This window comes from Idiotropiscis lumnitzeri, chromosome 11 (genome assembly GCF_059441095.1).
Source record: "Idiotropiscis lumnitzeri isolate Australia: NSW breed Sydney's pygmy pipehorse chromosome 11, RoL_Ilum_1.0, whole genome shotgun sequence".
NCBI classification, from domain to species: domain Eukaryota; kingdom Metazoa; phylum Chordata; class Actinopteri; order Syngnathiformes; family Syngnathidae; genus Idiotropiscis; species Idiotropiscis lumnitzeri.
Window position 1 is genome coordinate 14,648,282 of NC_142401.1, and position 24,573 is coordinate 14,672,854.

Genomic DNA, 24,573 nt, shown 5'->3' on the forward strand with positions numbered 1-24,573 from the left:
TGAATACATTTATGACCAGTTGTATGCCCAGCATGACACAGATTCCGTTAGGATCCGTCACTTTCCTCCCCCCGAACAATTTCCGTCACCTTTTTCTTTTGACCGTTTTGAGACCACCTCCCACGTTACCTCGCGTCGTTCACCTCGTCCACAGTCTGTTTCCGCTCCTAGTCACGTTCCCCTCGCGTTTCATAGCTCACGTTCACCAGCACCAGTAGTCACGGTCCCTCATGTTTCCCGTTCCCCTGACTCCCTATGGCGGCAGGCTGATAGGGATCAGTTCCCCCGTTTCGGCTGCGCCCGGCCCGGCTGCTGCGCCCGGCCCGCTGCAGCCTCCACGTCAGCTGCGCAACCCACGCCGCCTCCACGTCAGCTGCAGCAACCCATGCCGCCTCCACGTCAGCTGCAGCAACCCATGCCGCCTCCACGTCAGCTGCAGCAACCAACGCCGCCTCCTCGTCCGCTGCAGCCTCCAGTGCCGCCTCCTCGTCCGCTGCAGCCTCCAGTGCCGCCTCCTCGTCCGCTGCAGCCTCCAGTGCCGCCTCCTCGTCCGCTGCAGCCTCCAGTGCCGCCTCCTCGTCCGCTGCAGCCTCCAGTGCCGCCTCCTCGTCCGCTGCAGCCTCCAGTGCCGCCTCCTCGTCCGCTGCAGCCTCCAGTGCCGCCTCCTCGTCCGCTGCAGCCTCCAGTGCCGCCTCCTCGTCCGATGCAGCCTCCAGTGCCGGCTCCTCGTCAGCTGCAGCCTCCAGTGCCGGCTCCCCGTTCGCGGCAGCCCCCCGTGCCGGTTCCTCGTCCGCTGCAGCCCCCCGTGCCGGTTCCTCGTCCGCTGCAGCCCCCCGTGCCGGTTCCTCGTCCGCTGCAGCCTCCAGAGTCCCACTCAGGCTCCCCGTCAGCTGCTGAGCCCCGTTCAGGCTCCCCGCCAGCTGCTGAGCCCCGTTCAGGCTCCCCGCCAGCTGCTGAGCCCCGTTCAGGCTCCTCGTCAGCTGCTGAGCCCCGTCCCGGCTCCTCGTCAGCTGCTGAGCCCCGTCCCGGCTCCTCGTCAGCTGCTGAGCCCCGTCCCGGCTCCTCGTCAGCTGCTGAGCCCCGTCTCGGCTCCTCGTCAGCTGCTGAGCCCCGTCTCGGCTCCTCGTCAGCTGCTGAGCCCCGTCTCGGCTCCTCGTCAGCTGCTGAGCCCCGTCTCGGCTCCTCGTCAGCTGCTGAGCCCCGTCTCGGCTCCTCGTCAGCTGCTGAGCCCCGTTCCGGCGCCCTGCCGATGGCCCAAGTCCATGTGGCGGCGGAGCACGTTGTGCGTCCGTCCCAGGCTCACGTTCAGGCGGAGCACGTTGTGCGTCCGTCCCAGGTTCACGTTCAGGCGGAGCACGTTGTGCGTCCCTCCCAGGTTCACGTTCAGGCGGAGCACGTTGTGCGTCCCTCCCAGGTTCACGTTCAGGCGGAGCACGTTGTGCGTCCGTCCCAGGTTCACGTTCAGGCGGAGCACGTTGTGCGTCCGTCCCAGGTTCACGTTCAGGCGGAGCACGTTGTGCGTCCGTCCCAGGTTCACGTTCAGGCGGAGCACGTTGTGCGTCCGTCCCAGGTTCACGTTCAGGCGGAGCACGTTGTGCGTCCGTCCCAGGTTCACGTTCAGGCGGAGCACGTTGTGCGTCCGTCCCAGGTTCACGTTCAGGCGGAGCACGTTGTGCGTCCGTCCCAGGTTCACGTTCCGGCGGAGCACGTTGTGCGTCCGCCCCAGGTTCACGTTCCGGCGGAGCACGTTGTGCGTCCGCCCCAGGTTCACGTTCCGGCGGAGCACGTTGTGCGTCCGCCCCAGGTTCACGTTCCGGCGGAGCACGTTGTGCGTCCGCCCCAGGTTCACGTTCCGGCGGAGCACGTTGTGCGTCCGCCCCAGGTTCACGTTCCGGCGGAGCACGTTGTGCGTCCGCCCCAGGTTCACGTTCCGGCGGAGCACGTTGTGCGTCCGCCCCAGGTTCACGTTCCGGCGGAGCCTGTCCCGCGTCCGCTTCCGGTCAAGGATCCGACGGCGCCTGTCCTGCGCCCGTTGCAAAGGCCTGCCCCGGCAGCGCTCGACGACCCACGGTCGCTCCTGGCTCCTGCCTCGGTGGTGGACGACGACACGCCGCCGCCTCTCGACTCTGCCTCGGCGGCCTTCGACGATGCGCCGCCGCTTCTCGTCGCGGCGTCCGACGGTCCACCGCCGCTCCACGTTCCTGTCTCGGCGGGGCTCGAGGACCAGCCGCCGCTCCACGTTCCTGCCTCGGCGGGGCTCGAGGACCAGCCGCCGCTCCACGTTCCTGCCTCGGCGGGGCTCGAGGACCCGCCGCCGCTCCACGTTCCTGCCTCGGCGGGATTCGACGACCCGCCGCCGCTCCACGTTCCTGACTCGGCGGGGCTGGACGACCAGCCGTCGCTCCAAGTTCCTGTCTCGGCTGCGTCCGGTCCGCCGCCGCTCCAAGCCTCTGCCTCGGCTGAGCCCCTCGACCCACCGCCGCTTCACGTCTCAGCCTCGGCGGCGCACTCGATGTGGCGATCTGGGCCTCCCGGACGCCCGCCTGAATGGCCACAGTCGGACTCCCTGGTTTGGCCTCCCGGACGCCCGCCCGAATGGCCACGACTGGACTTGCGGGTTCGGCCACCCGGACGGCCGCCTGAATGGCCACGAAAGGACTCGCTGGTCTGGCCTCCCGGACATCCGCCAGACCGGTTTCGATCACGGGTCGTTGACCCACCGCCCGACCCCTTCCGCCCACCCTCGTTTTTGGACATGGTTTTCTTTTTGTGGGACGTCTGGAATCCGTCCCTTGAGGGGGGGGTACTGTCATGATCCGCGTCGGGCATGACAGGGGTTTTTGTCATTGTTTTCGTCTGCATGTGTTTTTGTTATTGTTTTCGTCACCTCCCTGCCATGTGCACTTTGTTTTTGTTTTGATCAGCCGAGTAGGGGCGTTTCCCCTCAGCACCTCGCCCTCACCAGCCACGCACCTGCTCCCCATTAACGATCAACACACCTGATTCCCATCTGCTCCCCTATTGACTGGACTATATAAACACCTCATCCCAACAACTCATTGTCGGAACATTACTCCTGCTACTCTGTTTGGACTGTCACAACCGCTCCCTGATCTCGTTCACGCTCATGTTCTCGCTTCGCTCCCGTTCTTGCTCCCGCTCTTGTCCCTAGTTTTTGTCACTGTCTTCGTTCCTCGGCTTTTGTTCTGTTTAGTCACGTTTAGTTCGTCTTGGTCATTTTGCACCCTGCCACGTTTGTTTGTCCACGCCATGTTGTTTGTCCTCATTTGATTAATTTAATAAATTCCCTTTAGTTTACCCTTTTCCCTGCTTCCTCGCACCTTTGGGTCCACCTCCTCCTCGCCCACCGGCGAGCAAACCTGACAGGGCCGTGCAAATGAGCCACTTTGGCCAATTTGTAACTCCATCAGCACTTCCTGTGAAGTCCATTAAAAGAGTATTAGGTGATACATACCGAAAAAGAATTAACTTGCGCCAAAAAAAAAAAAAAAAAAAGCTGCTGATTAGCTACGACTGAGTCTCCTCTCGCCGTCCAAAAACATGCAAGTGCTTCATTTGATGCGTGTGATAGTCCTCAAAATGTGCATCTGCATCTCAACGTTATAACTTTCCAAAATCAAGTGCCAAGATGGAAGCTTGGAGGAAAAAGAGATCGTGGCTCACCACACTGCTCTGCAAACAAACAAAATGTAGCTCTTCCTCTGGCGAGCAGACATCACAGCCAGCAATTTTAACGTAATATCTAACCATTGAGTGAACTATAGCTACAGTGGATTTAAAAAGTCTACACACCCTTGTTCAAATGCCAAAATGTTAAAAACTGTGATATAAAAAAATAGACTAATTTCTCTGCAGTTAATGTGACCTAGAAGCAATACAACTCAAATGGAAAAAAATTCATCATGAGGGGATGTAGCACTGTAAGTAAATTAAGAAAATGTTTGTATAACTGTGCACGCCCTCTTAAAACTGTAAATAATGAACAAATCAGAAATGTGAGTCAGCGCACACCGGCCACCATTTAACGAGCCTCTGATTAACCCCAAATAAAGTTCAGCTGTTCTGCTCGCCCTTTCCTCACATTTTTTGCTTTTTCTATCAGAAGGCTCATGGTTTTGTGCTAACATTAACCGCTCGTTGGAACTCATCATAAATTCCTCCACTTTAACTAAAGCACAAGTTCCAGCTAAAGAAAAAAATGTCAGAGAGGCCACCACGCTCCACTGTATGTACCATTTGGACAATTACCCCACTGTTTATGTACACTTAGCTCACACGGCCACATGCCTGTGCAGAGGCTGTGTGTCAATGCCGTGTGCTATGTTTGCACAGTGAGGACGCGGAACACATCGCGTCGTCAGACAAAGCCTTTTTTTATGCGTCCATGATCAATACGGGAAATGGGGGGTGATTTTCAACGCACTTCCAGCACTGCTACACATTTGTGAAAGCAAACATTCATATGAAGGCATCTTTATGGATCATCTGGAAATATGTGGTCAGCATATAGCGCATACAGAACTACTGTGTTTACAGTCTATACAGTAGTCCTATTGTTCTGCTTTACTGGTTATTCAGTTTGTGTTGCTGTCTCTATTGGCCAAGTCCCACTTGAACTGGATTATCCTAATTATTTATTATTTTTTTTAATTTCGACTTTAAAAAAATGTAATTAAATTCTAACGTAAGTTGATTTATCAATGCATCATTTTTTTCCCTTCAATTCCTTGACCCATCACAGCTAAGTGGTTACCAGCAAGGCATAAATAAAGGTAAATAATAATGTAAGCAACAAAAATTGTTTCAATGTCAAAAAAACATTTAAAATACAAAATTTGCCATCAGTCATTATTTACAACAATATCATCATGTGACCACTAAGTTGAGAAAATAACAAAAAGACACTTGGGCTATGAAACAAACATGCATAAAGTTCCAGATAAAAATTCAAAAGCGCTTGAATTTGCCTTCTCCTGATGCTATTACTGTGAATCACGCCGACTTTGCGGCTCAGCGACTATCAGCACACAACAAATGGAATTCCAAGAGAGTCATGCAGCGAAGCCACGGCGAAAAACCTGGTGAACAAAAGCCCAAAAGTGCCCGGAGTGGTGCGGTTGGTAGACTGAGGCGGGCGCTACAGGGCCCTGGGGCAAGGGGCTGTGGTTTAGGGATGGTATGCACTCCCTCACACACACACACACCCCCCCACACACACACCCACACACGCATACACAATCACAGAAAGGCAGACGCAAAAACGTCCCAGTTCATTTATTGACAAAAATGTGTTAACCATTAAACCTGTTGAATTCCAGCTCCACAATGACATGGGAATGGTTAATTTTTATCACACATGTGCAGACAAGTTGCATCTACTTTAGGCCTACCTGTGAGAAACTGTACACAACTATGAGTGAGTGAGTGAGTGAGTGAGTGAGTGAGCGAGCGAGTGAGTGAGCGAGTGAGCGAGCGAGTGAGTGAGTGAGTGAGTGTGCACCCGGCATGATCATGAATCAGATTTGTTTGCACAGGGCATGCCTGAGGACGCTAAGCCAACCGCTGGCGTTTGCCCAGGCTTGCGATTGCCACGCCTAATACACCCGCCGGGTGCATTCTTACTGCACCTATTAATAGGATTTTAATCACCGTTTTTATACATGATGTAATATCTATCAGATATGGTCAGGTGTGACCAAACTGACCGTGCCATTGACAATTTTTGATGGTGAGTTTTTCTTAGTGTTAAGAGACAGTAACCATTTGGCACTTTTTGCTTTTGAATCATCAAGCATCAGAGTGCAACTTTTATGACTGTAACTTATTTCTAGTTGTGTTTTTTTTCCAAGGTTCTAAGGTTTCATTATCACCTCTATCCCCATAGGTGACTCCAAATATATGTCAGCATCTTTATCATGTTTGGTTCCATCCACGCTTGCGCCAGTGTGGGATTAACCACAAAATGATTTTTTTTTTTCATGCTGCAACAATTTCTTGGCAAAAGACTTTGTGGTTTGTGCCTGTTGTGTTTAGAATTAGTTCATGTAAAGTACATGTCACTGTTATGGCAATACATGAGATATTGTCGTCGTTCTGGTCCCAGGGAGGATCCACTTCTAATTTGAGCTGAAAAAAAGGGTTGAAAAAGCCTGCTTTAAACATTATAATAAAGTTTCCTGACCTATGAGCATGTTAAATGTCGACAATAACTTCTGCGGTCAGCCATCCTGCACTGGCCATAAAGTTACTTAACACAAATTGAGAGCACTTTGAATATGTTGTCATTACAAATGTATATAGTCTCTTGCCTCTGTGTATAGCCTCGCAGCACTTATCTCCAGCGAAGCATGCACACTGTACTTCTCCTATTTGTTTTTCATTGCTAAGTGAAAGGCATCACTCAGCGTTTCCCGCAAGTCGGGTTCGAACCACACCAAAGGCAGCAGAATAATAAACGTCTGTCTTTCAAGACCTTATCGAGGCTGGAACACATCTGGCGGCCGTGGTTGTTGTATTTATTTTTTTCGTTTCCACGTCGATGAATGACATTATATACCATGCCATTCTCCCGACTCACTACGGCCCAGAAACATATACTGTAAAAGAGCAGCCCTGGCACCGTGGACGCCAGAATCAAGGCCGACTGTACCACGTGGGCTTCGAGGGAGGGGTCAGCGATGGTAATTAGGGTTAATGTGATTTAATGAGGTCCACCAGTCAGGCCAGCCAGGGCAGGCTCCCACTCGCAATCAGCGTCAAAACTGTAATTACGCCGACGTTCGAGGATGTGATGCGATGTGGCCGTGTTGCTTTTGCATGCGGTAGGTTGTCCTGTGAGTCTGCGAGCCTCCAAGTCACCGAAGTGGCTGGAGACATTTCAAAGCAACAATGTAACAGTTGTATTCTAAAATAAGAACGGCAAAGCCATATGGATGGCACAATGGCCTTTGTTGTGGTCAGCAGCAGCCCTCATCACCTAATTTATTGTTTCAGAATATTTGTGGAGCAGCCAGGACCTCTCTTTTTAACACTGGCATTGTTGTTAAATATCTATTTTAAAACGCTATTGTTTGGCGAATTCATTAAGAGGTACTTCTGTACTTTTCAAAAGAATCAGTTTTTGTCATATTTGTGAGCATGATCTAATAGTAGAGCAAAATGATCTGTGAAAAATATATAAAACATACCTATAATTTGATGCTTAAGAAACCAAATCGCCCTAGGAAAAACTACCAATCACAAACAGAGGGTGTGACCAACAAGATTTCAATCATTACTCGTCCACATGCAAAGCACTAGCGATTGTTGTTACAAATTACAGTGTTCCTTTTCTTCAACTATGCCAACATGTTTCAACACAACCTGTGTTCTTATAATTTAACACACGGTAGTGTTATCGTTAAAGCAATGTATGCAGCAATTATACACTCCTAGTGTAACCATACGCAGGCCTCTAATTAAGTGAATGATACTTTTAGCATTGCCATGGTGACCATACAGTAGATCATTCTGTTTAATATTGTGGTGGACCAATCAGGACATTAAATCTTAGCGCTAGTATTGTTGCACTAAGGAACAATGTGGTTACAGTGCTATGTAAGCCCTACTACGTCATTGACAATCATTGCGAATCAGCATCGTTTGTTAGCCTTAAGATGAATGTTGCGCTCAATGTTCGTTAACACGAACATTATATTATCTGTCTGCATGTGTTGCTTCACATTTTGTGCAACTACCTATGAACTAAAACTAACTGTGAGCCTCAGGACCAAGCAGCTTGTCCACATGACCTTTTCACATTATATCTGGCAACGTAAAAGATAAACGCACCCGATTGCTAGAAAGCTTTTACAAATCCTAAACACTATAATCAACGCATCGTTATACGCCTCCGCAAACGCACCACATTGTCATTTCCGCACCCATCCACGCATGGGTTAACATTCAGCCAGTAGAGTCAGTTGTGGACAGTCAGCAGAATGTTATGAATGGGCACAATGTAAAAACCCCCAAAACGTCTGTGTCCAAGGCTGCCGACGGAAGAATGCTCGCCTTCGTGTAATTAACTTCTTCATCTGTGAGAACACGACGAGGCGCTGCTGGGAATTTTCTGTTTCTGTTGCAGTCATGTTTGGGCTCCAAACATAACACACACACATTAAATGGGCATATATAGACTTGGCTTGGGCCATAATCTCCGGTAAAGCATGACTAATGCAGTGATACAGAGACTGGTGGATACAGAGCTTTAAAAGCAATGATACTGTATGTAAAAAGTTTGCCTCAAAATAGGGCTGCTAATGACCATCTATGTTACGGTGCTATAATCCTTCAAGCAATGGATTGAACACAAAAGGTGCAGCAACACATGTGAAACGACATTAACAATATGAAGTAGAATATTCTTTCTCCTCTGCAGAGAACAAACAATATTAGCCGTACTGATGAGCTGAGAGGAGTTTAGACGTCTCATTGAATAGTGTACAGGACATGTCTCACATTGTTAGCACGAGCATCAATGTTAACGTTAGCTTTCAGAGTTGTGCACAGTGTTTTTTCAACTGGTTTGAATTCTGTTTATTTCAAGTCATGACTATAAACACAGATGACGTCTGTTCACACGTTAGCACACACATTCACATAAATAGTCTTTTACCTACTAACCCTGTTTGTTTCTGAACAACAAAATACTTCATTATTCCTTGTTTTTATTTTAAAGGCAAACACTAGCACTTTCTCTTACAAGGCTCGATACAATAAATATTTGCACACATTAAAAAGAAAAATTAAGCACAATCCAAAATAATAGTTGTCATTGTAACGTTAAAATGGTCACATAATGTATTGCTAGCACAGAGGAATCTTTAAAAAAGGAAGCAGGCTACTTCCAGACTCAGTGAGGACAAACGGGCAACGCAAAAAAAATTTGAGCATTTGCACTTTTATCGTAAATATTGTAGATATTGATACAATTAGCTACAGCAAATACATACATACACATACATATATATATATATTTACACACATATATTTACACGCATATATATATATATATATATATATATATATATATATATATATATACACTCAATTATGCACACACATTTGCACAGCGGTGTAATTACAGAGGGCCTCGTTCTCTTGGAGAGAAGAAGGTTGGGGGTTGGAGAGAGCAAGAGAACGAGGGTGCAGTAGCTCCTGTAATCTATCCAACTTCACATCGCAGTCGAATGATTGAGCCTGGGGGGGGGAAGTGTGTATGGGGGGGTATATGCACAAGTCATAATGCATTTGACAAATAGTCAGCCCCGCTGCTAAAACAGGCATTTTTATAGAGAAAGTGGCCTTCAGCGCTGGCAAACAAGCCTCCCACTCGGGGAGGACACGCGGGGGCTTCACAAAGATTAGGAGGGATCTCAGAGCCCGATGTAAAGATGACTCACGGTGATTGTGTGAGCAGCAGCGAACAAGTTGGACGCAACTGAGAGGAGCTTAGAAAACCCTCTGGTTAAAAATAAAAGAATTTTACGGGCATAAAATAGTAAGGCCGAGTGCATATTGATTATCACCATTGTCAATCAAGAAATCATGCACTCCCATTCCTTTTATGCCCACCTTCATGAAACACAATGTGTGAGTGTAAAAAGAAAGTGCAAAAGAAATTGTGGGCTTTTATGGCTGCATTATGACATGCATGGAGACATATGGAATGTGGACCTTATCATGCTCACATCCTGGTTGACAGACACGACATACACAGCATTAGATACACTACCACGACCTATAATAGGGTTGACGATTTTGAAAAATAATGTAATCGTGATTTTTTTGTTTCCCCTCAATATTACGATTACAATTTAATGCCTTTATTTTTTTTTTTCAAGGTCCATTTTTTTCGTAAACACTAACAGTAAATTAATTTGTATTAGTAAGCAAATCGGATTTGTTACACATCTTTAGGTTTTGTCGGTTAGTTTTACATTTCAAACAAAGGCAAATTCACCACTTTATTTATGTCATTTAATTTGAATTGTGAACGGACTAAACGCTTTCAATTGTAGTTTTAAGCGCTCACTACGACAAGAAAGAGGAGAATGTGCAAACTCCATGCATGGAATGACTGAGCCAGGATTTGAACTCACAACCTGAGAACAGTGAAGCTCACGACTCATCCTCATGTTGCCTGTTTGTCCCATCGTTATTGAAAAAAAAAATGTTATTCTAATAAATCCTATCAATTGACTCCACTCAATTCAACCTGATGCAACATCATCCCCTCTGCATAGAGGATCTCCGCTCAGTGAAAGGTCACAACAAGCCGGGGCGCATCGTTATTCAACAGTTACGCAGTTGTAGGCACAGTCACAGCTGTTACTTCAAGTAATACGACACTGCCGTGTACCTGCCTGCCTCCCTCATAACAGCAACTGCACAGGTTGTTATGTAACTACACCAGTACAGAAAAAAAAAAAATAATGAATTATTTTTTTCTTTTTACTATTATTTTTTTAAATACAAGAATGGCTCAGAACCATCATGCAAGGAAGAGCACCATGCATTTACTTTTTGATGCCTCCTACAAAAACTGTATTTGCCATTGAGGGATAAGCAATCCGTCATCCCCAGGGTGCTTTAAATCACCTTTACACATACTGTGATTGTCAGTACCACTCAAGATGGCATCCGGAGGGCCCTGTAAAGTAAATGTTCTGCTTCTGTGCGTCATCAAAGTGCAATAATAAATAAAAAAGCACACCTTCTATTTGTGTTTATATGAAGACAAATACTATGAAACACTCATCTTTTTTTTTTTTTTTTTTTGTCCAAAGTATCAAAGGAGCAACAAAAGCCCGACAAAAATATCTCGAGGTGTAATGGTCATGTTTACTGGTTCTAGAAGCGATTGGTTGCATGCATAGAGAATGCTTAAACCACGGGTCACTTAAAAGATCCTCTGAGTGACGTACCAAATCAATGTAAAATATGATGCAACAATAAATATAAATCTTAATTATTGTGTGCCTCAATCAATAACATATTGCACAACGGGGCATAAAAAAAATGTTATCATGCTTTCAGGTCTCATTAGTAAACGATCACGCAAAAGTATATTGTGAAAGTAACAAACGGGATAACAAATAACATAAACTGTAAAACAATATCTATAGGAGTCAATCCCTGTTTACTGGCTTGTAATACATGAACCACGTGACACCAGATGAGACACAATCAAAAGCAACTGTTCTCCTATCAGAGGGTCCACTACAAAAAAACGCAGCGATAAAAATTAGACAGTGGTGCCCTGAGATACAATTTAAGTATCTTCTATAAACACGTTTGCAACTCAAAACGATTGTATCTTATATCATATTTTCCAATTGTAATCAATGGAAAATCTGTAATATATTCCAGCCGTCAAACAAACAACAAATTGTTGAAATGTGTATTTTATTAAGAAAAAAATGCACTCCATAATATCTTGCTTTATAAAAGCAACCGGTAATGACATCGTTAAATAGAATGTGGTGTGCCTGCCTTGGCCACTTGGGGACAGTATAAGACAGACAGGCGACTTTATTGTTCATTCAGGCGTTATGATGAATCCCACCAGTTTGAGGCACATATATTGCAGTTGGGCGTTTCCTGTTTAAAACTCAAGTAGAATTCATTATATCATCTCAATTCCTCTCTCAGATCATCAGTACGGCACTCATATCATTGGTTCTATGCTGAGATTGAAGAATATATTGTCAGGAGTCGCCTTGCTTAAAGATTTAATTACTTATTGCTTAAAGGTTAAAAGAACTGCAACATGTTAATGGCGGATAAGCGAGCAGGACCTTTCTTTGGGGAGTTTGTTTCAAATACACAGTGAGTAATTCTCTTTGTGTCGTTTAGTTTGAAAATTAACTTCAAATGGGAAATTGGTTGAATGGTTGAATGATGGCACCTTGAAAGATTCTCCGGGTAAGTCACTCGTATCTCAAGGCACCACTGAACATTTATTTCTGTGTCTTTTAAAGTAATTCCAGATACTGTATGACCCTCGAGCTTCAGGTTGCCCACCCTGGAGCACAAAGTGGGAGTGCTTACGTTCGTGTCCCTCAGTCAGAACTAATTGCACAAATGGTTGGCTAATAAACTTCCAAGTTAGTTAGAAAAGCAAGAAATTGTGCACTTTTTAATGCATTTCAGTACTTGAACTAAAAATCATACGAAGAGATGCATTCGGGATCGTAACGGAAAATTGAATGCAGCTGGTTGCGTGATCCCTGAAACACTTCACAGCGGATAAAACGCTTAAAAACAGGTGCATGAAGGCTTTTTTTTACTTAACCTTCTACTAAATACAAAGTTATGGCGCCAATGCAAGCCCTTCGCAGTTGTTTCTTGGAGAAATAAAAGTGGAGCACTTGTCACGGTTGCGATGGATGCCACGCATAAAGAGGCGGAAAGTGAAAAGAGTTGTTTTGTTTTTTTACCTTGTTGGAGTGGTAATAGTCCAAAGTGGAGTCAGGCGCTAACGTGCACGCACCCACGCTGGAGGGGGGAGCCGGATAGAACCTGACGTCCATAGCAGGGTCCGCGGGACTGGCGAGAGTCGAGATCCAGTCGAATGTGCACCTCTCTCTCTCTCTCTCTCTCTCTCTCTCTCTCTCTCTCTCGCTCTCTCTTTCTCTTTCTTCTTCTCTCTCTCTCTTTCTGAACTGATGCAGTTGGAGCGAGCGCGCCTTCCTCCTCGACGATCCTGGAAGAACTGCGACCTCGTGCGGCAAAATTGGGAATTCGTCTCTTCATTTGAATCGAGACAGAAATGAGCCAATTTGAGGGCTAAAACGTAATTGTATTATAAGACAATAGCAAAATAGGTTGAATAATGCAGAACAACATTTAAAAAATGTAACCATATAAGCATTTTTATTCCAAATTTAAATTATGAAAAATGATGAATCAAAATGTACAATTCCCTTATAGAAATTAATAGCAGTAAATAATTGAGAGATAATAATCAAATATTGTACTTCAAAGAATAGCTAAATTGGGGAAATGGGGAAATATGTCATTGTCATTCATGTTCATATTCATGTATGTATATCTGTGTTGCTTTTTTTTAATTATTTGCATTTTAATATATATGTGTAGGAAAACTTGCATTTGCGATTTGTGCAAACTTTCAATAGATGACTACTTTAAAAATGAAATTGAAATATTACAGTTTTTTTTATTGTCCTTGATTTATTGGCTCATTGTAACCTTTGCAAATAAATATCATTCACAATGGGGATTGAACAATTTGCACTGCAACTGTGTAAAATATATTATTCCATAATTTAAGGTTTGAATACAACAATTGTATTTGCATCATCAAAGTAACACTTCGTTCATTTTAATGAGCTCAGTTTCCCTCTGAGCCCACTGAAAAGAATACCCCAAATCCAGTCCATGTTTATGCATCAACTCGCAGTTAACTTGAATAGGGGACTACGTTTATTATAAACTACAGACATGCTTTCGTCAATATTTTTGGTGTGACATTGTGAAATTAATTGTAATCAGACTTTTACAGTTGAGGAATTCGGCATCCGTTTTAGACACTAACTTGCCTCCCCGCCCTATAAAGAGTTAACCAGCGTGCTTGACATAGTTGACCTCTGGTGGCTTCAATGTTACACACATTGCTTCAATCTTGACTGCTCACACACAAACGCACACACACACAGAGCTCAGACTCACACACACACACAGTGGTGGACACAACAGGATGTAAGTGCAGAACAATGTCCAAGCAGAGCCCAAGAAGGAAAATAACATGCTTACGGCCAAAATATTTTTCCATGACACTTTTGTTGCACATCATACATGTTACACAACACGGGGGGCGACACACTTCGGGCCATAGTCCAGCTGTCCTGATGTTGACCTCACACTTTTACATTGTTACACACATAGAAATACTTTAAAATGTCACTCATGGCAATGTCAAAGGAGATGCAGCGATTTCTGGCCAGTGTTGGATGTTGTCTTGACATGCCAACAATCTCCCTTTTTCTTCAGATCCTATTTATGTAATGCTTATTACTCACTGCAATATAACTGCTTTTGCAAAGTAATCAGTGAAGACAGATTTTGAGAGACAAAATGACAGCATCATTAAGGTAGCTGTAGGAATACAGGAAGTGTCCACCATGGGAGAACAATTAGTCAACTTTTATTTCGGTCCTATCTTTTACTCTTTCCATTTCAACAAAACTGCATGACCGTTGCACAGTTCTGTTGTCAGTAATGACAATCATCATCAAGTGGAGACAATGCGGCAGATGGCACGATTAAAGGTGAGGTGACAGCAATCTACTGTGTTCTTTATATTTAATTGGCGTGCAACTTTTTAGTATTTCACATTATAGACACACTGCTTCACCTTTGTGTACAACTTTTACAATAGAAGAAAGTTGTTGTCAAATAGAACACTATATACGGCAAAGACAACATCAAAAGGGTTTCAGGAATTTCTGGCAAGTACTGCTCGTGTCCTGCATGTGACAATGGCCCATCCTGTATTTCCGTCTTGCTTTTAAGTTTTGCCATGTCAACATGACCACTTGACTTGCGCACAGTATTGTTATCAGTGGTGAAAGTACGGCATGCAGCAATATAAGTCCTACATGTGACAACAGTCTCCTATATTTTGGATAGTTTATTCATATATTCTGTTTAGCTGCTTTCATCATCAATCATCATCAAGTGGCGAAAATATTGAATACAGCAATTAAAGAGCTGAAGGGATTTCTGGCTATTTCTGGCTATGCCATCCATGTGACAACAACCACCCATACTATATTTCTGTCGCACTTTTCACTCTTATCATATTGACATGACAACTTAAAATGTCTAGGTGTGTACTGCACTCTTTTTATCACATCAACTTGACAATCACTAGTTGTGTCCTACATTTGACAGCAATCTCCCATATTATATATTTTGTCCTACTTTTACCATGTCAAAGTGTCTGCTTCAAATTTCTGCCAAATACTGGCAATGCCCTATACGTGACAACAATCTCCCATACTATCTTTTTTAATTAATTGTTTCTTACTGTTTGAATTCATCAACATGTTTGCTGTGAATTTATGACAACCACATGTGACAACAATCTTCCGCAATGAATTTCTGCCTTTGCCCTTACACTTGTATGACGCCAAATCATTTGGGATACACTGTGTAAAAGTCTTGGGTCTGTGTTGGACCTTTAAAATAAAAGTTGCACATTCTAAACGCAAACCCCCTTACGTCTGTTGGAATACTACAAATAAAAAATGTTCCTGGTGAAACCTCACCCCTGCCTCAATGAACCTTGCCCCGAGGACCGCCCGGTTTTTGTCCAGTTGTAAAAGTGACATATGACAAATAAAATTTGTATAAAATGAAAGTGTTAACATCAAAACTATTAAAATGTCTGTTAAACTGAAAATGTGACTGTGATGTCTTCGTTTTGGAGTCTGGGAATTTTGTATGTCATGAAGCAACTTGAGGGAGAAATTGTAGTAGCTCGTTATCCTGAGTTGATTAAATTCCTGATTATATTCCTCAAATGTCCGGGCTCACGTTGAACTAAGAGAAGTGCCTAATCCTCCTCATTTGTTCAAGGCGTTGGCAGCGTTGACATCAAAAAGGCTTGCTCACAAATGGCCTGAGCAGCTCCTCACCCCTTGTCTCATTTGACATTCCTGAACTCCTTGTGGAGCTTTTCTCTCTTTACGTGGATTGTGTCACTTCATTGGAATGGTCAATCACAACGTTGAGTACATCATTCCCTGCCTCCTACTTCTTGTTTTGCTCAATTTGGGAGATCAAAAGTCCCAGTACTTCTTCCTCAAAGGAAAGTTGAGAGCCAGGTGTGTCTTCAGTCTGAGCAATCAAATACCACAACTTGGCTTAGCTGCAGTCATGATTTAAAATTTACAACTCAGTTAAATGCCATATAAGAGCACCATGTGGTATAAGAAAATATTTGCAGAGCATACCCAAAGCGACACAGTAGGGCGCTTGAAATCTTCTGAACATTTTAAACTTCAGCACTGATATATTGTTGTCCAAAATGTTGTCAGCCATATCGACGAGATCATTGAGGTAAGGGTAAAGCTTGTCAGAATTGGGAACATTGTTACCAGGGGAGTAACAAATTCAGGCGGTTGGAGCTGAATAAATATGAATTTGAAAATGTACGTTTCTGGAAGGACCACTCTACGACTGCTTCACACACAATAATTGATGCAAGGGAGAGGAAAAAAGGCGCAAAATGTACGCCTTACAAGAACATCATAGTCTCAAATTACATCTGAAGAGTGGTGCGAAACACACAACACGCAATTATATCCTGTTAAAGTGTGCTTTGCGTGTGTATTTTCGGCATTACAAAGAAGTAGCCTCTCTGCTTCCTGGTAACTGGAATGGAAAGTCATTAAAACCCTCTTATAGGTCACATTCAGTTCATTGGTCTTTGCGCAATACCTTTAGCATTTAAATCCACTTTGTCTCTCCCATTTGTCATCGCTTGGACTTCGGAGTCAAAATAACTAAAATGCTCGGTTGAGAATAAAACGAGCGGCTTCAGCAAGTGAAAGTGCTTTTCATTTAGCTCACCAGAGTCGCTTGGAAATGCGAAAGTGAAAACTTAAAGAGAGCTGAATGGCCTTCTGATTGAGCTTAAACGGATATAAAGAGAAATTCGTTGGCGGAGAAAGTCAAAAGCAAAGTCATTCATATAAAAAAGGCAGAAAGCATTTGATGAGCCTCTTTGCTGTTGTGGCAACTCATGAGCCTTAATGGCTAAAAGGCAAAAAGTGAGTCTTTTGGGGGCATATTTGGAACCACTGTGAATGATTATGTTTTGTCTAAATTATGGTCATGAATGAGTCATCTTTCTACTGTTTACCATTTTCTGTTTCCTTTTACTCTGGATGACAAAAATAAAAATCAGTTTTTAAAAATAATATTTTCTAACTACATTAGTATAACAATATATTTCTGCTAGATTGGCCTTAATAATAATTTATTATTGCTAGCCATCTTCTCTTGTACTGGGCTACAATTTTGGTGGTCGACCAGGACACGTGTTCGAGCTAATGACAAACTAGCTAGTACTAACTTTGCAACTATTGTCAGAAGAGCCATGTTATGTTACAGCACACATTGTATTAGCGGTTACGTTGTTGGCATTCATTAGCATCTGACCATATCTAGCTCACCCATTACGCACAGAAAATGTACGTTTACCACCCATTTTTGCTTTCGATGAATTGAAAGACATTTTTTTTAAAGAAACAGCCCTCCTAGCATTAGCATACATTAGCATCTGACCATACTCTGCACTATATAAGTTTACCAGTTGTTGCGTTTCCCATAGAGGCTTACATTTGTACTCCACAAATGTAGGTGGAACCCAGGTGCAACATGTAAAGGTGTTTGGATTAGAATAACGACATCTATAAACCTGCAAATTTCCTGGGCTACATTTTTGGTGTACCAGGCAGGACACTACAAGCACTGAAGTTCAAAGTTTTGCGCAGCGCTGAGGCTGACGTTTTTTTAGCGTTTGCGTTCATCAGCATCTGAATATTGAGATCCTCGTTTAGCATAATTATAAAGTCATGTCATTATCCTGTACAGCAGGCATCACCAAATGGCGGACCCGCTCTACGATGAATTTTTTTCAGGGCGCATTCGCAAACGTTGGTTCTGCAATTCTAGTTAATACGGAAAAGGCATCACTGATTTGAGCCATTCAAATCTTTTGTTTACGATCCACTGCCAATTGCGCAGCAGATCGGAAGAGAGTGCTGCTGACAGTATGCCTTGCTAAAAAGTTAGCAAGGTCGATGCGTGTTGTTTTAAATGAATGGATGGAGAAATTTAGTTTTGTTCTGGCTCCTGCCGATTCGAAACCAGTGTGCTCCGAAACCGTCGCAACATTGCGAAGCGCCACTACGAAACAAAGCACCGCCCTTTTTTGCAAAGTTATCCGCTGAAGTTTGAGGTGAGCGCACGCAAAAACATCGAACTTCGAGTGCAGTATAACAGATTTTTACATTTTCGTTTACAGCCCAGCGGCATGCAAACGAATGTTCACTAAAAGTATCATGGATTTTGGGGAAACATAAAAAAACATTCAGTGATGGGGAAGTTGTGAAGGAGTGCTTAAATGCGGTTGCACAAACATTATTTATAAAGGAAAACACAAAGCCCAGATGTGAGAAATAATCTACCAAATCCCAATGGCCCTGACTCCGTTCCAAACCAGAATTAAGTCACTGGCAGGGCAGTCACAAACTCATTTTTCTCATTAAGAGATGTTAAAAAAATATTCAAAAAAAAAAGGTGGTGTCAAAGCTCATTTTGAATTAGTTTTTCATGAGGACAGCCATTTTTATTGATTGTGTACTGAACATGTTGACCTGTTTTACTTGGATAATTAGGCTTTCCGTTTTTTTTAGGCTGATAACTCTTTGATTTAAAAAAAAAAAAAGGTAAAAGATGTTAACTCAATGCTTAGCACTTGATATATTTCTGCAGGAGATATTTGACTGTTTTTTTTCTGGAAGTGGCAAACTTAAGTTTCTGGAGCCACATTTTCTTGAATGTGAAATACACGCCTTATATTTGATTGACTGGCAAAGGTGTTTAATGTGAACATTGCTAAATATTTAGTATATAAGTGCGCTCAGTTGAAAATGACTAAATATTGAAACTAAAAATGTAAACATAGGCTAGACATTAAGGAAAGTTGGACTTTAGTTCAGACCTTTTCATTGGAAGAAATTTTAGTCGTGGACCTCTGTGACTTTTAATTGAATACCTCTACTGTATAGGGTCGCGGGAGGGTGCTGGAGCCTATCCCAGCAGACTACGGGCGAAAGGCACACTACACCCTGAACTGGTCGCCAGCCAGTCACAGGGCAGACATAGACACCGTCACTGAGTGGGAACTGAACCCACGCTGCCCGCACACAACTCGGGCGAGTGTACCACTACACCATCAGTGACTAATTGTAAAGTTATTAAAGTAAATTAAGTAAAAGCTTGGACCTGCATCATGAACCGCAAAGGGATTCATTTTGTATGCACATGTCCGAACTTTGAACTTTACAGCACTCCTTGGCAGCTTCATTTCCCCAAAGTCATATGCAGGACTGTAAGTGACATTAAATAATACTTGCATAACTCTACATGTTTGCCACAGATGAGGGGAGACGCTAATGGTATAAGGGAGATCATTTAAACAGTATTTACAACAATGCAATTTTGACGCTTGCATTTCTTCTTCTGCAAAAACCATGATCGTCATAGATAATGCTAAAAATTGTGGTGACAGGTGAAGCACATTAGACAGCCTGCTATAATCGCTTTGTGCAGCACTTTTAAAGGCCAACATAACTTAGAAAGCAAATTTGATCCCCAGCCCCTGTGGTTTATGAGGTGATTTGTTCCTTTTTAAAACAAGATGATTTTAATATTGAACGCTTTTACCATCACATTTCCTGCCCCAATTTGAAGAGACAGTCCATATTAAATATTCAGTCATTGTAGATTGGCATTTTACCAATTGTTATAATAATTGTAATAAATAACTGTGCATTCTAAAATATCATTCAAACTTTTACTTTCATGCGTAAAGGCCACTAGTTCTAAAATTTCTTCAAGTGTTCAACAGACCCAAAGTTCCAATGGAATAATTGATCAAGTGATTATAACTGTTTATATAAGTAGTTTAAATTTACCACAAATTGATTACAAAAGACTTAGGAGAAGTTTAGAAACATACTAGAGACAGTAATGTGCCATGAAAAATAAATATTAAGAGTTATTAAAAACAAAAAATACAATAGGTGAGTATTTCCGTCAAAATGGTGAAGAGAAGTGGACGTGGCTGGAAATTTTCATGGAATAAACACCTGCTATTAATTTGTGCAAAAAGTACTGAAACATTGAAACATTCAAAGAAGGTCAACGTAAATTCACCTTTAAAGGTTATAGTACGTTTTAAGTTCATCCTGAAATGTCACTCTAAAGCCCAATATCCCCAACTTCTTTTTGAATAGTTTATGTTAAGTTGAGAGGTGGCGATACTGACTATGTCATGGTTTCATTGATCATGTACTGTAAAATGATAGTTCTTTTTTTATTTTTAGCAGAGGTGCAGTGAGCACAGCAAGCTCAGTTGTGAACCTTTGCCAACCTTTTCTAGCTGCTGACCTCCCATAATGACACTATGTTGCCTCTTGTTCCACTGCACAATGCTCTATTCAAACAAGGGCCCTCCCTCCTCCTCTGACCCCATATTCCGTGCTGTCAATGAGCTGCTTTGCCACCAACAATATGTGTGTTTGATTCGATTACGACCATGCACAAGTCCACCAGTAAAGTCATGTTTCCGACAGAGAAAATTACAACAGATGCCTTTTTAAAATGTTTTCACTCCAAGGTCACGGCGCTTCAATTTGACATGTAAATAAACCCCTCTCGTCTTCATCATATTCTCATTGGCCGACCTACTTGTATGGGACTGGAGAATGAAAGTGGGGGTGGTTCTTTGGAAGAAACGAACGAGATCGGGGGGGTGGGGGGGTGGATGGTTGGTGAATCATGGGGGACACCCTTTGACTGGATTTAAAAGTCTACGGTATTTCATTTCCAGAGCAGAGGCAGCTTCATCTCCTTTCAGAGCCACCTAATTGATTAATGTTTCCATCTCATTGTGAGGGGGAGGCGAGGGGGAGGGCAGCTTAACTGGAGTCCTTTCTCATCCCCTTTGCCCAAGACTTAAAAAGAGAAGAGTCACACACACACACACCGAGATAGGCATGACAGAATGAAAGATAGAAGATTGAAATGAAATAAAGTATTACATTGCAGTAAATTGAATAAATCAGTTGAAGGTCGCAGATCATTCTAATATAAACAAAAGTGATGAAATCATTTCAAAAGCTAGCTAAATACGTGCTGACAATGTAAGGACATTTTTTTTCTCTCTCTTCTGATTATCTTGAGCAATTACTCTGTGATGTGGTGTCATGATCCGTGTCGGGCATGGCAGGGTTTTTGTTATTATTTTTACGTTTTCATGTTTTTGTGTTATTGTTTTGTCAGCTGAGTGGGGGCGTTCCCCCTCAGCATTCGTCCTCACCAGCCACGCACCTGTTTCACGTGAACCATCACACACCTGATCCCCATCTGCCGCCTAATTACTGGACTATTTAAGCTTCCCATGCCGACAACACAGTGTCGGGTCATTGCCGCTCCTTATGGACTATCACGACCGCGTTTTGTTCTCGTTCTCGTTCTCGTTCTCGTTCTCGTTCTCGTTCTCGTTCTCGTTCTCGTTCTCGTTCTCGTTCTCGTTCTCGTTCTCGTTTACGTTCCCCCAGTATTTGTCCCTGTCTTTGTTCCTCGCCCTCCGATCCTGCAAGTTTCGTTTTGGTTACCCCTTTTGTTATCTTGCTCCCGGCCACGTTGTTTTTCCTTGTTTGATTCCTTAATAAATTCCCCTTACGTTACCCATTTCACTGCTTCCTCGCATTTTGGGTCCTACCTCCTCCTCGCCGTACGGCGATCGCGACTCCACCTCCTTCTCGCCGTACGGCGATCCTGACATGTGGCCTGTGTAATGAATGTTTATTTAGTTTTTTGTGTCAGTGCACAATGCCAACAATCCGAAATGTTGAACCTGTTCTTCATACTGTTGCTATATGGATAAACAAGGACCTAATTATCAGATGTCTCAATTTTTTTAAAAAATGAGCGATGGGGTGTGTTAATTGTCATTTGTTTTTTCCTTCCCGACCTGCTTAGAAAATAAACAATCGAAAATGACCAGTTCATTGATTGAGGGACCTGAAGCTCAACGGGAATAGGAGAGGAGCAATCAAATATAGTTACGAGAAAACCTATCATTTAGCTGAGCTTCCGCTATTACTACTCTTTCAATCATGTAATGAATTGTTAGTCAGCCTCAGTTCAAACACATAATAAAAACTGGAACAAACCAATGTGTCCACCGCCAGCGTGGTCGTAGTTGATCTCAAGGGAAAACTTTCTATTGGGCAAATTGTAAGAATTTCCCTCCCTTGCAATCAAAGGCAGGAAAGGCCCCGATTGTCATATTTTTTTATTGAGGTGAATGACTTGTGAGGCACATTATACTAAACCTGCTTCTGCTCTTCCTAAATGGCCATTTTGTTACACGTGTTTTTGATCGTAAATATTGAGCAGGTTTAAGTACGCTGGGTACCGAGATCAGGTATTAAACCGGCCCACCGCTCTGGGGCTGAGTTATGAAAAACTGCAGTATTGATAAGCTACACCCTCAACGGTTCTGTTAACGGTCTGAGTGAAATTAATCAAATTTGCCATTGATTTAGGCAATATGAACATTATTTTCTTTGTTCTCTTTTCTAATTAACAATAAAAATTAATACAGTCATCTACGATGCATGTTCACAATCAGAGGCGAGCCATCTCACACCACTGCTTCGGGTCACCGTCACCGAGCTCGGGCCGCATAGTCTGTAGCTTTGAAGTCTCTGACGAGTGAGGATTAATCACGTACGCTGACGCAGCACAAGCTGACGTCATTTACACAGTGGGTTAGCTCCGTTGCTACTAATGTAGCAGCTGAGCGATTCACTCTCGGCATGATTATCCAATTTTCTCTCGGTGCAAAGCGAACGTACCAAATATAAAGAAAATATCCTTCAAGTATTGTTAAGAGTCGTAGTAACGAACAATTGTCGGCCTTGGACATCCAATAAACGGGTGGCACTGTGGACTATTGGTTAGCACGATCGCCTCAAAGTGCAGTGGTTGTGGGTTCGATTCCGGTTCGGCCTTCCTGTGTGGAGTTTGCATGTTCTCCCAGTGCCTGCCTGGGTTTTCTACGGCCACTCCCATTTGCTAGACTCCAAAGACATGCGTGGTGAGCTAAATTGGCCCAGGTGCAAATGTGGGCACGAGTGGTTGTTCGTCTTTGTATGCACTGCTATTGGCTGGCAACCAGTCCAAGGTGAACCCGGTGTCAGTTGGGATCGGCTCCAGCATGCCTGCGACCCTTGAGTGGAAAAGCGGCTCAGATAATGGATGGGTGGATCCAATAAACGGGACTTTACACACATGCAGTGACGTGCAATAAAATTTTAAAAAAAGAATTTTGACTTCCTTTTAGATGCTTACTCGGACAATATAATTAAAATGGGACATGAGTTAATAAGTTATTTATGTATTTATTTATTTATTTTTTTATCTTCTTTTTACTCTTCACTTCCAAGGGGCGGCACTGCCTCCCTTGCCTACCCTGGCTGCACATCCCTGTACATACACAATGATTTGCAATCATAAATATCGAAAATTGTAATTACAATTTTCCAAGCAGAGCAAAGAGGGAACAATTCTGGCTATTTACCTTACACTCCAGAATAATTGGTCTGGATTACCTTTCAGAGAGGTCAAGAAGAGTTTGGACCAGAGCAAAGCGAACCTTGAGCCTAGTTTGACCTACTTCTTCTATTATTAGTCTTTCTTCTTCTTGGCTTTTTCCTGACAAATCAGAGTCAACCTTTAATCCAAGTGACAGTAAAAGGCTGAGTATGCTTGTGCAAAGCAGCGATGTCCAGGCTGGTCCCCTTGTGTTCCGACAGAACCATGTCTTCTTCTCGGTCATTCTATTTGCATGTTCGTTTTCAAGCGTAATGGGAACATATACGTCAGGAAGCGAAAGCTAGTACAGTTTCCAATCGCAAAAACAGTAATGACCTTTATCCAACATGCTGTATAAAATAGAAAAGGTCACCAGCATGGAAGTGGTGGTACGGCGCAGGAGCGGGGAGCATGCTGAGGCCTGGGACGGACAACATGTTGCGGCTATCCAACTGAATTGCTTGCACAGGGCGTCCTTGATTTGTGACTGAATACCGTTACAGTGGCTAACGCAAATTAGAACAATGACTCAACTGAGTTGTAGACAGGTTGTGGAAAAGTAAAGTGGTGCAGCATTTACGATGGTACCAGCATGCAGTAATTCAAAGTTAGAAATTAGTGAACTATTAATGCTGCACTTTCCTGACAAAAAGAGATCAGTAAACTTTTTTCTATACGTTTGTCATGTCCATCCTGTTGTTGTTTTTTTTTTTAACAAGCTCCACTGAAAGTCACTTTGAACATGACCTAAAACTATGATATACTGTACATCCTGTATGTTTTCAAAAGCTCTTTTTGATCAATACCTTTTCTTAAATACATTTCTCACAAATAATGGTTAACTTATTTTTAATATTGTCTGACAGTTCGATTGCCCCCACTGGTCTAAAAGGTATTCTGATTTTTTTTGGAATGACTAATGAAGTTCGACATTGTCGTGATTGTGTATTTATTTCGTGAGGTGCAAACCATGACTTTTGCCATCCGATGTATCTCAATGTCATCAAACAAGTCTCCCACTAATTCAAATTATTAATCTGTGGCTCCGATGCTGTTGGTGTTTATGTTGCCACTTCAGACCATCAA

At 43.3% G+C, this 24,573-nt stretch overlaps 1 protein-coding gene across 3 annotated transcripts in view; it reads right to left on the reverse strand.

The window, feature by feature from the left end:
* tox2 (TOX high mobility group box family member 2) overlaps positions 1–12,640 on the reverse strand; it is a 100,921-nt gene extending 88,281 nt beyond the window's left edge. For all 3 annotated transcript variants that reach the window (XM_088309889.1, XM_088309888.1, XM_088309887.1), the window contains exon 1: positions 12,504–12,640. In XM_088309889.1, the coding sequence (XP_088166015.1) occupies positions 12,504–12,596 (93 nt within the window). In that variant the 5' untranslated portion in view covers positions 12,597–12,640. The remainder of the gene's footprint in view (positions 1–12,503) is intronic.
* Positions 12,641–24,573: the final 11,933 nt, after the last annotated feature.